At 37.4% G+C, this 16866-nt stretch overlaps 1 protein-coding gene across 4 annotated transcripts in view; it reads left to right on the forward strand.

Moving 5' to 3' along the window:
• The first annotated feature begins 212 nt into the window (after positions 1-212).
• Positions 213-16866, forward strand: part of PLCB4 (phospholipase C, beta 4) — an 88106-nt gene continuing 71452 nt past the window's right edge. For all 4 annotated transcript variants that reach the window (XM_010007137.1, XM_010007129.1, XM_010007144.1 and 1 more), the window contains exons 1-6: positions 213-307; positions 4549-4629; positions 4932-4991; positions 6166-6309; positions 15443-15522; positions 16065-16118. In XM_010007137.1, coding sequence (XP_010005439.1) covers positions 224-307; positions 4549-4629; positions 4932-4991; positions 6166-6309; positions 15443-15522; positions 16065-16118 — 503 coding nt within the window. In that variant the 5' untranslated portion in view covers positions 213-223. The remainder of the gene's footprint in view (positions 308-4548; positions 4630-4931; positions 4992-6165; positions 6310-15442; positions 15523-16064; positions 16119-16866) is intronic.

A 16866-nucleotide genomic window follows, 5' to 3' on the forward strand; every position in this document is an offset into this window, starting at 1 on the left:
GAAACACACATTTTACAAGTATTTTTAATTTTGAAGTTAAGAAACAAAAATACTCCTCTGAGCAAACTCTTGATACAGAAATTCTCTGTGAATTTTAATACTTCTGAGTGAAATGAAAAACTAAAAGTCACTTTTTTTCCTGCTTAGACTTTGAAATACTCCTTTTAAAGACTGTAATTGAACTCAGCTTTTTCATACCATTTCAGGTTTTTCTTCTATAATCATGGCAAAACCTTATGAATTTAACTGGCAGAAGCCAGTTCCCTCTTTTATGCAAGATGGAGCTGTGTTTGACAGATACGAAGAGGTAAGAGGCCAGTTGCATTTCATTTGCTATTCTCTTTTAAATATGCAGATGCTACAGGATATTTCATATTTTGCTTTCATTGTACACAAGTAAACTTTATCAACTCCAGAAATGTGTGTGAGGAGGAAATACCAACACACATTATCATTATACAGATTTTTGGTTTTGAAAGAAAAAACTTTAAAATATATTTAATCCCTCAGATTTGAAATAAGCCCTGAGCAAGAGAAGGAGGGATTTGGATCAAAATATCTGTAATGTGCATTAAGCTCTCAAATTTGCAGATTCATAAAGCACATTACTGAACAAAGTGAATCCTTTTTTTTTTTTACAACTATCAAACACAGGGGCAAGGAGAGAAATATGTCTTTTTTAAATACCTAAACTGAGGACCTGCATTGCACAAGGGAAAGTAAGAGACCACAAACCATTTATAGTCTGATTCAGATGCATCATTTGAGATCTGGAGTGTTTTTATCTCCTTTAGAAAATCAACCTGTATTCTATCTAAAATATGTTTACTATGATGCCGCTTTCAGCTGTGCTTTAATCCGAATCTATTAAAGGAATGCAAAACAGGACATTTTACACGCACAGCTGAAATAAAATGCTGAGATATTTACCTTATACTCAGTGTTGATATGTCTGTGAGAATAATTTTATCAGAGTCTATTTTTAATCTTGCTTGGACAGGAAATCTATAAAAGTTGAAGGTATCTCAGTAAGTGCCTTTAGGGGTATTAGTATTTTCCTGTTAGCTTTTGAAAGGTAAGTGAATGTATTTTTTTTATCATGAGAACTGCCAAGACAGGGATATTTGTTTTGCCCTGCTTTTTAGTTTTGGGACAGTTAAACTAAGAAGATACTAATGGACATTGAATTCCTTAGGAAGGAGGTTCATAAAAGCTTTATTTTTTTCTTCAGTAAATACTGTTCTGGAAACAGCCTGTGAGGATCCAAGTGAGGGGTTATGGCGAAATAGAGAATGGGCGATACAAAAGCAAGTTTTAAGTGAGCAGGGTTTTGTGTGAGATCAAGAATGCTCTGTGAGGCACCTGGGTCCTTGATGTAGTGATAGGGAAAAAGCGACATCTCAGAAAGTAATGCTTTTGCACTGTAGGTCACATACCCAGCAGGTACCTGTGTGATACTTGATAATGCTGGGCAAACATGGAGTGAGCTGGTAGCACCAGAAGTCTTGCTCCTTGCAGTTGAATTTTCTGCCTTCCAGAGCACTGTAGATGGGGTCTCACTTGGCACTTGTGGGCAACGTGTTGTTTGTCCATCCACATGATATTAACTGCATTTCATGCTGCAGTTTACTCTGGGTTTGCTATGGTACAGTTGGAAGCCTGGTTTGTGTTCTTCGAGGGGACTCTTCTAGAAACACTACCTAACTTAGTAACTAACTGTATGTTTTATCTGCAATTTTACAAGAATCATCAAAGGCTATAAAAAGCCAAAACAAAACAGTGACTCAGAAGTTAAGATCTGTAGCCTGTAAACAGGGAGCACTTGATGTGGCTGTTTGATATTATCAGATTTATTATATACATAGGCTATTATTTAATTGTGTTGTAGTAGTAACTAGATAGCCTAACCAACAGAGACTATTGTTTTAGAAATGCTATGCAAACATAGCATGATCTGATTCTTTCAAGAAAAATGTTTCAGAAGTAGCCTTCTAATTTTCATGGAAATTATGTGCTTAATTCACCACCCGAACAGAAGTCATGTTGGGAAAAAGAGACATGGTAAGTGAACTGACGGAAAGTCAGTGTAGAACTGGGGCCCAGGAATCCTGGTACAGGGTCTAGGTGACTAAACAGCTTTCGTACAGGATGAGAGGTGTTTTATGTGCCCAAATTGCATTGAGTGGCTAGAAAAATCTGGATCATTGGCATGTGGAGCAGTGCCTTGATCCACCTTTTAGTGACAGATGAGTCCCTTAACCAGAGTGATTACAAATTATGAAATATATTTTGAGCTAAACATTATCATTTTTACTGCTGAAAAATCTGAGTCTAGAACAGGGATATATCAGCAGAATATGGGAAATAAAAACGAGACATAAGTAGGAATAATGGAATCATAGAATCACAGAATGGTTTGGGTTGGAAGGGACCTTAAAAATCATGCAGTTCCAACCTCCCTGCCATGGGCACGGACACCTACCACTAAACCAGGTTGCTCCAAGCCCCATACAATCTGGCCTTGATCACTACCAAGGATGAAGTGTCCACAGTTGGCTTTGGCAACCTTTCTCACCACCCTCACATCAAAGAATTTATTTTTAATGTCTAACCTAAATCTACCCTCTTCCAGTTTAATATTACCAGTCATGTTACATCTACATGGTCTGATAGTAGGTGCTTTTTTTACTATAGAAGAAGACAAATTGCCAAAAAAGTAATTTGATTGATAGAGCCAAGGCCAGGGTGGCACATCAACATGGATGCAGTTTACATAAACACCTTTATGAAAACATTTTTGATATATCAAGAACATTTCAATAGATGGGGACACATTAAATGACAAAAGGATTGCCTGCCTTTTATTGTGTGAGTAACCTTTCTGAGAAACTCAAGAGACAGTAATTTTGATTGGTAGCTGCATTTTTATGTGAAACAAGACTCCATGGGCCATAAAACTAGTAGATCTGAGGTGTCAGGCAACAAGTAGGCTTGATGAGGGATGAGTGCTAGAGTGAAGGCAGGAAAATAAAAGTTATGGTGAAGAAAGATGGGCAGAGAAGTGCATGCTGGAAATTCATGCATAGTGGTGTTGGCTCAGACTGACCTGCAGCAACTTTATACTTTCTATCTCAGCTTCTCTGCCTGTAAAATCAAAATAGCTGTTTGCTACTTAGATGGAAAACTGCAGCATGTCAGTCCTTAAAACCCGTAAATCTTTTTTGAGGACCTAAAATACTGTCCAGAAGTGGTAGACACCATTCAATAATTAATGTGTCCAGGGAAAAGGAGCAATTACCACAAACACAGCATATCTCCTTTGGCTGTGCCCATCTAGGAGGGCTCAAGGACATTGCTCAACAGTGGATTCAGGAACTTGCTTGGCTTCATGCCCAACATCAACTGAGGATAAGACTTGACTGGAATGTGACCTATCCTTAGCCCACCTGCTAGACCTTTGTTCCACGGCAGAGGCCAAAAAGGCTCCTGTGGCTGCCCCATGATTTCCTGCATTCCAGGTTGGGCTGGGGGCCTGCCTCAGAGTGACTGAGTCCCGGCTAGACTTACTGACTTAAAAGCATGCTCCATGGATTGAGAACATTGGAGTTTTCACCTGGTTTTGTTACCTAAATTCAAATTGTCCTGTATGCAAGGCCTTTTGCTCTGAAAACAGCTGTGTAAATTGATGTGCTTGTTGCCCTTGCTATATGCACAAGAGAGGATATGACATTTTAAATACGTACCTCAGTGTTTAACAGAGAACAAAGGGCTGGCCTCTGAAACAGTAAGCAGAGCTGCAGCCTGCACACAGGCTTGTTGCTTATCAATTAAGGAAGACAGGAAGTCCTGAATCCTTTTTTTTTCTTTAAAAAGTGATTGATTCTGCACAGCTTAATTTATGATGTATTAATTGAAGCTGGAGGTGTGTGGAGGAGATTTCTTTTTTAATTCAGCTAATCTGATTTTTTGCCTTATCTAGTCTCTTTGATACGCTATTCTTTCTTGATTTATCTATAAATCAAATTCCTTTAAACCCTGCTTGCCAGATACTCTGGCTACAAACTGCTCACGACATACATACTGTCATAGTCTAACAGAAAAGTGCTTCCCAAATTCTGAATGTTAACATGAATTGTAGTCATTTACCCTGAAGGTAGTATTGGCAAATTACATGTTTTTAATCTTTATTCTGTTTGAAGCACTTAATTTTCAATAATTTTTTTTAAGTTCCATTTCAATAAGGTTTTTTTTCTTAAGGTAAGAATCACTGCTTTTGTTAGACAAAACAGATCTTGGTAATTGTAAAAAAGGAGGAAAATATTAATTAAGTGAATCCCAATGTCTTAAATTTCAGCAAAAAGACAAATAATTAAAACCCAGCGTTTTTTAAAAGCCTGCCTCCCTTATTTCTGATTGCTTTGGGAATAGCACATTCTTCAGGAAGGTATTTGGGGAGAGATGTTACAGTCTCTAATTTTTGAACAGTAAATAAGTTTATAACATCTGTCAAACTGATTAAATTGATGGTCTGTATTTTCTTTTCTATAGGAATCTTTTGTCTTTGAAAGCAACTGCCTTTTCCGAGTGGATGAATTTGGCTTTTTTCTGAGCTGGAAAAGTGAAGGAAAGGTATATTACAGTTATGCCAGGAAAATTTATTAAATATTGTTGCACTTAGTTTGTGTTCTAGCTAATTTTTTAAAAACTGAAATACTGTGTTCGTTTTTTTGCAAAACTAGCCTTAGTCCTTTCAGAATTGACAGAAATTAAGTATTTAGGAGGGAATTAACTGATATAAAAGGAAAATACGCTATTTAGTGTTAATTAACAGTGTTTGCAAATAAGATTCATTGTTTATTTTTGCTGCAGTTCCTAATGGAATTGCATGTGTCAACAGACATTTGAACTTGTATGTTTTTTTGCCATTTCAGGAAGGACAAGTATTAGAATGCTCTCTAATCAACAGTGTTCGTTTTGGAGCTGTACCAAAGGTACTCTATGATTAGTTTATACTCTTCATTTAAACAAAGAATATTTAAACTGAAGGTGAAATGTGGGTGAAGTTTCTTTATTTAAAAAATACCAGCAACACACTTTTATTTCACAATCATAGTCTAAAATTTTAAGTTTTGAACTCAAGTATTTTGGTGTGATTGCAGTGGAAATGTTCTGTAATCTGGTCTTTATGACATAATACATTGCTTGGCTTTTGGGTTGCAGCAAAAGCTTAGCAGCAGACATTAAGAGCATGTGTCAGGAGTTTCTAATTATTTTGTAACAGTGATACTGGTTTTAGAGATCTGGAAAAAAAATACTTGCTATTCCAAATTTTGTTCCTATCTGTGTAAAATATTAACAGAAGTACTAGCTTGGAGTTCTGGAGAACCCCAAAACTTTGGAAATTCTTTCAGATGTATTCTTTCCAAGGTAAAAGGATTTTCTGAAGTGAATTGTGGGTCTTCCTCCTCCAGATCTTTAGTTTAGAAGATTTGTTGTGAAGCAAGATATGTTAGCACCTCTGCATTTACACTTTCATGTGTTAAGTGTTTCTGTGTTAAATGCAGATAACCATCTCTTAGTAGTTCTCCAGGGAATCCATAGACTAAATTCTTTCCCCCATAGAGAAAGGGCATGAGAAGTGGTGGTGCAGACTGCTCCATGCTTCATGTGCTGACAAGCATACCAATACACTTCAGACTTCAGCTCTGTCTTTACATAGGTTGTTTGCTCTTTATGCCCATTAAATCTCTAGCCCTTGACCCTCAACAGAGTTACCAGCTTGTACTGCATATCATTAAGAAGCAGCCAAAAAGTTGCACAGATTATAACTCTATGGATTTAACTAGATTGAAATAATTTTTCATCTGTTACCAATCCTTGGAGTGATTAATTTTTCTTTTTCATTATGAAAATATATGTAATTTCTAATTTAATTTTCAAAAATATATTACAAGTACTTAATTTACTTCTGAAGTCTCACGATCATGCTCCTCATTGTTAGAATATATTCATTTTTTAAGGTTTACACACAACAAATAGTTCTAAGTGAAAGCACTTATTTAAGATGACTGACAAAGTATATGGAGATGGAAATGCCTCTTCATGATAGTGAGTTGCATTACAAAAGTATTGGAAATGTAACAAGTTATTTATTCTTTTTAACAGGATCCCAAAATACTAACTGCACTTGAGGCTGTTGGAAAATCAGAAAATGAGTTGGAAGGACGGATAGTTTGTGTTTGCAGTGGCACAGATCTGGTGAACATCAGCTTCACTTTCATGGTAGCAGAAAACACAGAAATAGCCAAGGTATTTCACAATTTATCAGTGTTGGGGAGATAGAAAAAAGGAGAGCACTTCAGCAGTACTTGATTGTTTTTTTCCTGATCAAGTCGGCCTGCTTGGCTGGTTTACTGTCTGCTGCCCCAGCCTACCAAAGAACAGCAAACATCCATTTGGAGCATCCCATAACATGTTGGTGTGCCGTGGTGAAAGGAAGTAGTTACTCTGTCAGACTGTGCACTCATGGTGATTTATCACTAAGATCATTAAATACAGGACTCAGCATTCCCTCAACTGTTTAGTATCGCTGCATGATATGTGATGGTTCTGCAGTGCATCTGTAACACACAGGGATGGTGAAGAGAAGTTAAATTACTTTAATTTTTCTGGTGGGTGGAGCTCACCCCACCAAAATTTTGTTCAGCAATAACCTAATTGTATTGAATGGTTCATATTATTTGAAAAGACAAAAGCAGGAAGGAAAATTCTCTGCAGCTAAGTGGATTCCAGTGTACTGGGGTTATTTTCTGTTTCCCATTGACATGGAACAGTCTTAAGAAAACAATGGGGTTTTTTTACATGTCATCATTCTTGAGAGCTTAAGATTCAGTTCATAATGCAAGTTCTGTGGCCCTGCCAAGGCCTGGTGCTCCATCTGTCTGCTGTAAAGTGCTCTGAGAAGCTTGATCTAGAGTACTGGTAGGATGCTCCTACCTTACATACAGAAATGCAAGGCATTTTAAAAGTACACATTATTTGTTTTGTGTGGAAAACACTTTGCTTTTCTTATTGTATGTATTTGTGGTGTATTACAATCTCTTTTGCCTGTGAGATAACTACTGAATACTGATCAGGAACTCATATCTGCTAAATCCCCTTCTTTAAAACTGAGTATGTGTTTGCTGAATGCAACATCTCTAAATCCCTTGGCAGACCTGGTTCATTTTTTGAATCTAACTCTTTGAACACTGGCAATACTGAGTAAAGAGAAATACTTGTATAACTTTCATAAGTATACTAAATAGATTTTACTGTGTGTATTTTCAGTGGGCTTTCAGGGAAATAACATGCCACAGCTGTGTTTTGAAAACATGTAAGCAGCAAAGAAAAGCAGCATTCACTTTTATACTTAACCCAACAGTGTCTCTGATTTCTTCTGAAAATAGAAGATTGGAGTTAAATTTCTTAGCCACCTTAGATCTCAACAAACTGTTCTAGACTCACTGGTTTGTGAGGAGTATGTTGCCCAGTTACATAGTCTGCCACAACAGGTGGGCTAATTATACTGTCTAAAAGATTTACTGCTTCATTAACCACTATGCTTATCAAAAAGGCTGTGTGATACTGCAGTCAGCTGGTGGGTAGGCTCTGAGAGTCCTTCATTTTGGGAGTCTTTCCACCAACATGTATATCCAGAACTTGTTGATAATGGTGATCCACCTGATCTGGTAAGTTTTAGGCACAAGGGCAACAGTAAAGTAGATCATGCCAAAACAACGTAGAGTTTTCTGAGATGCACCTAAAGCTCTGCCTTTGCTAAGGATATGAGTATGTGGGAAGTCATTTGGCCTGTACTGTATTGGCTTTTTGTATTTGGTGAGTACATGAACTGGCTACTACACATCTGTGCCAAAATAAATTTTTTTAGGAGTTTTCTTTTCATGCTTAGTTCTTCCTAGTTTGCTGATGAAAGGGCTTCTTTCTTCTGGGACACAGTAAGTCTCCTCTAGGATGAGTCTTTACCTGGCATAAAGTATCTATACAGCTACTAACTGCAGTTTAAAATAGGCCTTGATTTACTTCACCTTAAATACTAAGCCCCCTTTGTGAAAAGACAGAGGCAAGAGTTTGGAGAAGAAAAGGCAATGATTGTAGCTTAAGCAGCCCAGGTGCGTGTAAGGGATGTATCTGTAGTGATTTCTGCTGTTTTCCCTCCCTGTTGCTATGAGGAGGGCAAGAATGACTTGCTGTAGATCTTTTGTCCCTTCCTCAGATAAACCAAGGATTGGTTAGTACCCTACTGGGATCCTTTAAAACAAGGGAATTTGGTGATGGATCCAAGCAAAAATCCCAGAACCTTTCTGCCTAGAAAGACAGCAAAAAGGTATTCTGCTTCTGAAGACAGTATTTTACAACTGTACAAAAAGTAATGGTTACTTACTGAAAGCTGGGTTGTAATGGGACTGAGTAATCACAACAAAGAAGGTTAATGGTTTCTGGCTTCTTCAAGCTTCCCCTGGGAGGAGTGGTATCGGTGGGAAGCAGGTGCTGGCAGGTGGGTAGGACAGGCTGGTGGAGTGTGGGTAGAGTCCCTTAGTGGGGAGCTGCTGCCTGCTGTGGGCAGTGGTGGACCCTCTCTCCCTCAAAGTGCTTGTCACAGGCTGATTGTTGTAATCCATCATAATCTCTGCACTGGGGCAGCCCCACACCCTTCTGCCTCTTGTGGCAATGTGCTCAGCATGTCTGGCCAAGCCATCACAGAACTGCAAGTGTAACTACTCCAAAAACAAGAGTGTGTTTATTATCTCTCCACTTGTCTCCAAGCTCCAACTCTGGTATTTACATTCTCTCTACTTAGATTTTATTGGTGTTTTCAGCTGAGAAATTGGTTTTAATTTCCACTCTTAAAACAAAACCACCAAGAAATAGGGTGTACTCTGTTTCTGATTGCAAGCAGCTGTTACAGTCCATTTCTAAAGCAACGCCACTGTGATAGCAGAGGGTGACTGTAGAAGGTAGAATTTATAATCTGATGTTTGGAATCCTGATAAATCAGGATATAAATTACTGTGAGCTATAATTAAAGCACACACACACATATTAGGTGTGAGCATACATGTGTATTTTTCCTTTTTATTTCTTGGATTGCCTTTCTGCGACCTACTAATCGGATAATTTGCTTTCCTCCATCTAGGACATTTGGAAAGGCCAGTGAGTCTTTGGGGGGAAATTTCCTTGGTGCATAAGCAAAGTAGTGCTTCTGTGAGGCCTCAGTGTATGGCATTTAGGCTGCCTATCCAAAGTTGCCATATGTCCAATAAAGCTGTTGTAGTTCAGCAACCCAAACTCTGGATTTGTTGTCATCTTTGCTCATTCACTTTGGCAATGCATTAAAGAGTATAAATTAAAGGATTAACCTAAGTCAAGTTGGCTCTTTTTACATTCTTTAATATCACTGTGTTATCGGGTGTAAATTTATCCTGGCAATTGTTCTTTCCCAAGATACAGCTGTGCTGTTGGGAAGGTCATCTCTCCAGCTGATAGCTTCCACACTTACGCCAGAAAGTACTCTTCTCACTGCCCTACTGGCAGAGGTCTTTATGTGAACACTCCTAATTCACTTCAAGGAAGAGCTCATGTCGCCCATTTAGGGGTGAAGCTCACACAAGTTTTTAAGATAATATGACTTGGGGAAGTGCTGATGCACACCATTCCTCTGGCATTAGGTAGGGAAAGGAGCAGTCACAAGGGAGACAGATGGGAAGGAGAGTGGAGTAACCATTTACACTGGCATAACTGGCTTTGATAGAAAATAGATGTTCTAAAAATATGTTACTGAGAAAGCGAGTCACGTGTAAATGGGTAACCTATGAGGCACTAGGAGGAATAGCAGGTGCTGAAATGCTTTGTTACTCATAAGCTGACAAACAACATATAGGTAAAATGCAAGCTTTATCACACAACTAATAATATTATGGTGTTAAAGATGACTGCAGTTGAAAGCATTTCATTTTGACATTCTGAAACGTCTCATTTTTTTCAGTTGGAATAGTAGTTTTCTTTTTTGAAAGTATTTCAGTTTGTTTAAAATGAGCAGGTGGACTGCCAAGTTTTTGCTAAGATGAAGCTGATCAGTTTTGTTGTTGTTGTTACTATATGGCGCTTTTTGAGTTTTGCTTCAGCTGATCCTGATTATTTTTTTTTTCTGTGAAACAAGTTATATTAAATATTCACCCAAATCATATCACTAGGAGGGCACCTTGAAGGCAGAAGAATATTCTCACAGGAATATCTTGCAGTCACATTCCATTCTGTTTTCCCATGGCTTTGGTTTGTTTTGATGTTTCAAAGCAAAACTTCTCAAGAAACCTGCAGAACATACTTGAGCAGAACTTCTGAAGTTTACTGCTGTTGTCTGTGTCCCATTATGTTAGTATGTGGCTTATATCTCAGCCTATGTGAGAACCATTTCTCAATTATGACTGTCTTAATTAGATGGCTGCTGCTTACATGTTCAGGTAACCCTGTGCCAAGTATGTAATACCATGTTCTCTAGAGAAATCTTCACATCCTAGCTAGCCTCCAGTTAAGTGCCTGTGATTTCAATGTACTTGATTTTCTGCTTTTTGGTGTTCTTTCTTGGTTCTCCATAGCCAGGAGGTTAATTTCAATGTGTAAAGCTCCACTATATTCGCCTTAGTGTGTACACAAAAGCAGCCAAAATGAGTTTTCCAGCTGCTTTCAGAGTAGATCCCTCTGATGCTCAAAAAGTCATTCTGAGGTGGAAAGCTTTGTTGAAGGGTGGAACAGTCTGGACACATCAGGCAACTCTCAACACAGAATGTCTGTGTGAGCCTCAGCTTTCTGGATGAAATACTTTTAAGTTGGAAGAAGTCCCTTCTATCTTTGTAAGAGAGTTTTCATCGCAATATTCTGCAGGTCTGTGATGCAGTTGGTCCAGTAGGGAATAATATATTTATTTATTTATTTATTTATTTATTTATTTATTTATTATTTTTGTATGTTTTCACTAGTCTAGTCTACTTGCTTTTGCTGTCTTATGTGAAAGGTACCGTAATTTTAATAAACCAGAACTTACTTATGAGACATGTATGTTGAGAGGGACATCGACTGGTGACAGCACTGCTGGGTGAGGACGAAGTACCAGGGAACCCTGCCAGACCATATCTGTCTTGGCAAGAGTTGAGAAAAACAGTTATATTTTCTGTGGGTTTCCTGAACCTTCATGCTCTCAAGCCCTTGACTCTAGCAGCCAATCCCAGTACCAAAATCAGAGGACAGTTCCTTCTTGTCTCCTCAGCTTCCCTGATGCTTGAATGGAGTGCAACTGTAGAGAGACTGCAGTGGAAAAGTGAAGGTAAAAATCTTGAAAGGTCTGGATGATACTGACATAATCTGTAAATAAGCCACGAATGACCTTGTCTAGAATTTCATGAGCTGTAGGTTGCAGTGATTTGTAGTCTTTCATAATTTTTGCCCTTTTTAACCCACCTAAATGAGATGTTGATGGCTAAAAGAGAGCTGAGAGTTCAAATTTATCTATACGCCCTGTGTTTCTTCGATGAACCCCAGCTAATGCAATGTCATTAAGTGCCTCAGGAGCATTTGAGTACTACAGCAAAAGCTGAAAGTGCTTCTTCAGTCAGTTTTTCTTCCACCTTCTCTTAGAGATATTTCACAATGTTGGATATTGTTAGAGAAAAACAACAGTTTGCTTATTCCCACCTTCAAGGTACTTAGGTTTTGTGTCAGCCTAAGGGTCTGTGTTCAAGATGCACTTGTTTTTTATTTTGTTTCCTTTCACGGTGATTGTTTCTCTAGGATTAGATAGCAGGGACCAGATTCCTCTTATATGGATCTGGAAGAATTCTTGGTATATAGAGAGCCATTCAGGAGTTACATTGACAGAGTAAAGGTGGATTCATATTTTGAAAATCTGAAGATATTTATCACTAGCATCAGTGAGAATCAAAGCGTATCCTGTATTTATATCAAAATAATTTTGTAACTCCACTTTCTGTAGGACCCGAGTGAAGCATTTCATACCTACCTCATTTCAGAATCTCATCTTGCTATTGGATTTTCCTTCTTTGGAGAGGCAGTGATTTGGAAATTCTGAGCATGGGAGAAGAGTGTTGAGGATCTTTAACTCTGTTAACTCACATAGATTTGCAGGTTTTCAGCTTCATCTGTAGAATAAGGAGTGCTCTCTTAGCACACAAGCAAGGCTGCTGCTGTGTTCTTCATAGAAGGTTAGCTGAGAAAAGCCTGAGCTCTTCTTTCATCCCTCCTTACAAGGTCATCAGACAAGTGTACATTGAATTTGGGAGTGGTTTATTGTCAGGAAAGGAATATATTGCCAGCTTGACGTTTGTCAGTGTGTTCAAGCTTTGGATATTTTGTGAGTATCTGTGCAGTGGATCACAGTGCCTTAAAGATGATTACTAAGATATTTGTTATTTGGAGACTGTTCTGGCTAAGAAGGATGTTCTGTGTTGACCAGCTGGCAAAAAGTTTGAATGTTTTGCATTAGCCTCTGTATTAATCTGGAGATGAGGAATTTTTTTCATTGCATGCCATTTTGCTTCTAATAGTATGTTCAAAATCCAGAAGTTGTTTTCTTTTCTTTTTCTTTTCCTAACCTCTTTTATTTGTAGTTGACTCGGGGCCAGCTGGTAATCGTGGGGAATATCTGATTAAATTCTCCAGAAAGTGTTTCAAACTCAAGCTGAAGTACAAGCAGCCAGATGCTACATTGTATTGCAGCTGTGGGGCACGGAACAGAGAGGGAAACGTGTCTCTCAAAATGCCATGTCTTGCCCATGGGACGTTGTGCCAATCTCAAGATGTTTCATAGATGGGCAGAGACTCTTAAGTTACTCCCTTGTGTGGTGCCAGCAGAGATGTGAGGCTTTTGTGGTTTATCAGTGTTTGGCTGTAGTTGTGTGCTCTTTTGGTGTAAGAGAATGCAGTTCCTTATTTGGCATCTCTATCAGAAAAGAGCATTACTGTTGAAAAAAATACTAGGAAGTCTGCTAAAGTAGGAATAATCAGGAGAATTCCTGCAAGGAAATTACTTGGTAAGTGGTTAATGTGTTGATTTTTCTCTATGCTTTCTTTTTTCTAGCAATTTTCCCTTTTTGGCAGCTGTTCTTGATGGACCGAACTCATGCTTTCAAATGTTAGATGTTGTTATATCTGGTGTAGTTGAAAACTGTTGCCTTCAAGTCAGAATAGCTCTGTGTATTTATTTTCTATTGAAATGGTGACATCGACAGTACTGCACCAATGTTGCTTTTTACCAGAACAACTGGGAGTTTTGAAAGACTGAAGCACATTCACAACATGCGTTTTGCATAACTGAATTTTGCAAGGGTTTTTGTGTGCAGTGCATATGCCATTTTACTTTATGGGTCAGTGTTGAAAGGTTGCGTAGCTTTGAAGGGACTGCCGACTAATCCAGATCATACGAGAACAATTTTTTGTATAGGTGTGATGGTGTTAGTGCAGCAGTAATGTTACATCTTACTTTGTTACAACAAACAAACAAACAAACAAAAAACAAACCTAACCAAAATCAAGCCACAAAAACCCAAAGCTAACTAGTTGAATGATGTTAGTGAATTTCCACAGTTCTAAGAGACTGAAATAAGTGTAGGACTTCTTCAGGCATTTATCCTGAAATTATCACAAGCACTGCTCCTATATCATCTTAGGTGAGGGGACATTTGTAGGAAAAGATTAATGTTTCCTATGTCTGTCAGTGGCTTCCAGTTTTATTAGTTTTAATAAATAATATTATCTCTCCTCACAAACTTTGCTTTATGTATCTAGACAGTACATCCATACTGTGACTGCCACGCCATTTTATTCATGCAGTTGGGAAGAGAAAAATGAGGGGGAGACTGTTACTGGTGGGTAGTTTTCAAGCACAAAAATACACCACAGAAAACCTCAAATGCTAGCTTTTCTCATAGGTTAGACGTCTATTTTCAAATTATTCTCAGCTGTACACTTACTCTATTTTATGTATATTTTATGCAGTACTTCTTAAAAAGGATAATTTGAAAAGGAATATTTTAAAATTAATAAATGTCTTAATAAATGACTACTTTTCCTAAAACAAAATAGATTTTTAAGGGAGTCCAATTAACAATTTATTGTTTAAAAAGTAGTTTTTCATGTGCTTCTAGTGTGTCATGAGTACAAGGGTCTGCTTAAGTGTGTTTATCTGTTGAATTGTCACATTAGACCTTGTTTTAACCCACAGGGATTTACTGCCTGCAATTTACAATATGCCATTTTCCAAAGACATTAGTATTCGTCCTATATAAATTACGATTTTTTCATCTGTTTTGCAGATGTACAGCACTCATTCATGAAAACAAAAATATACTCATCTACATCTATTTCAAAGTGTCAAATTCTGGATTCTACCCAAGTCAGTTCAAGCTGCATGCACAGAATTTGGCTAGAAGCAAGAAGCTTCTTTATTCATAAGGCTAATGTTAAGCAGCGGACCAAATCCCATCTCAGTTCCACAGTGTAAATTATCTGTTGAGTAATCCTAGCATTACAATGGCATAATTGAAATCAAACTTGGCTTGTAGTGCTGTATTTTTTTTTTTTCTTCCTCCTATAGCTTTATCCTGCTAGGATTCTTGCTGAAATCAATGAGTGTTTATGTTAGAGCCTAATCCTTAAGCTTCTTCTATACAGGACTGCAAAGTCTAGGTACAAGCTATAGTAAAAAATATATATCCATAAAAAGGAATTACATAAGTAAGTGTTGTAATGCTGCTGCTGGCTGAAAGTCATCCCAGTGATTACTGGAATGTTTTGCTTTTAAGGATGAAAGCCAGAAAGCAAGCAAGACTTGAATATGTAACAGGGTGTTAGATGAAATCAGTATCACAGAGCAAGTGTTCTGCCTCCCTGTGATTTGCTCTAGCCTATTAATATTTTGTTGAATTTGTTTTCTAAAACTGGACTTGTTAAATATGTCATCACATATTGTATAATGTTGCTTAGTAATAGCTGATATTGCCAGTCACAACTGAAAAGGAGGCATATGTTTATACAGGCTATAAATAGAAGGCTTAATAAATCAATCAGTGGACTGCTTGCCTTGCTGGCAGTAAACTGTTTTAATAGCAGCACTGATGCTACATGTGGTACTTGGAAGAATGGAAAGCACAATCACTTTGTTTAGTGAAGGATGAAATAGTACTAGGTGAAATGTGGCTGGGCTTTTCCATGGTATTACAGGCTGTGAAGTGGGCAGGTTTTTTTCCACAACTCAGATTAGTAAGGTTATCCATAGCCGCAAGGAAGAAGAGCCTTCACCCAAGATAAACTTGCCTATTTTTTCCTCTTCAGTTTTCCTAATTTGGTATTTCTGACTTGTCATGTTTTTCAGCAATGGGTAGAAGGGCTTGGATCCATCATACATAACTTTAGAGCTAACAATGTCAGTCCAATGACATGTCTCAAGAAACAGTAAGTTAGTTTCTTTCTTTCCCTTTATTTTTCTGCCCTTGTATTTTCCTTTTTGGAATTAAAACAATAAATAAATTTGTTTTTCATAGTTCAATATCACTAAACAGTGTAATTAAAAAAACAACAAGAAATTAGTTTAGGATTTATCTTTCCCTGTGACCAGAAAAGGTCTCAAGTCTGTATCTCTTACCTGCCCAGAAGAAATTACAGAAGAATTTATAATTATTAATTTGATTTATTGATAATGTATGTAAAAAGTATTGTCTGGTTTGTTCTTTCAATGATGCATACATAAACAAAACCCCATGAGTCTTTCTTGTTTTCACACTGCTGTTGATTGATATACTGATTATTTTGGGCTTCTTTTAGCCTTAACAGTTACAGAACTGCTGTGCCTCAAGCACTAAAAGGTTACAGAAAATGTTTTTTATTGCAGAACAATTATTTGTTTGTACTAATTTCAACTGATGTGGCAATAATATAAGTATCTAGAGCCTAATTTTAGTTAATTTTATTTTAAAACACTTTCTTCTTAATTTCAGCTGGATGAAGCTGGCCTTTCTAACAAACACAAATGGGAAAATTCCAGTTCGGAGGTAAGCACGACTGAAAAGACAGGTTTTTACCAAGTACTGGTTGTATAATGGTAATAAATTTCTGTGGCTTAATAATGAGATATAGTATCAATTTTATTACTAATGCGTCTGTAAAACTTTGGTAAACTAGGCAGGACTTCTTAGCAGCCTCGCAATTTATTTTTTTTTTAGTCCATTGTAATGAAGATATGAGTTCTTGCAGTTGTTTTCAAAGTCTGTTAGAACTGTAAGAGTATCAGTTTTCTCAAACTCTGGGATGAGATTTTTGATTGTAAAACTTCATAAAACACATATCAAAAGAACCATAAAAACTTGCAGGCTGGTTAAGTAAAGGACAAAAAGGTATGTCTTAAAATGTAGTTCCTTGTAAAAGACTCAGATACAGTTCTGCCAAAAATACTTTTGTTTTTATAGGAACCCCCAGGATATTGTTTGGTTTTCTCCACATGGTAAATGAATTGTTGGGTTAGTTGTTATAAGTAACAGAAAAGGTAAAACAGTTTCTTTCTTTCTGTACAGCTGTTAACTATTCCAGGTTACAAATTTTCAGTCCTTTCTGGCTAGGCTGTAATTCTCCCCCCTCTATAAATTAATCCTTTCTGATACATTGAGCTGCTTTGCTCTTTTTACAGTATGTGAAAAACACACATTTGGGGCATGGTGTTTTTTTCATAAAAACTCACAGAAGGGAGTAAGAAGGAGGACTTTGTAAGATGAGCCTCACAGAACATCTGTTTCAAGGGAAAGA

The sequence above is a fragment of the Chaetura pelagica genome, unplaced genomic scaffold, assembly GCF_000747805.2.
Source record: "Chaetura pelagica isolate M959 unplaced genomic scaffold, ChaPel_1.0 scaffold111, whole genome shotgun sequence".
NCBI classification, from domain to species: Eukaryota; Metazoa; Chordata; class Aves; order Apodiformes; family Apodidae; genus Chaetura; species Chaetura pelagica.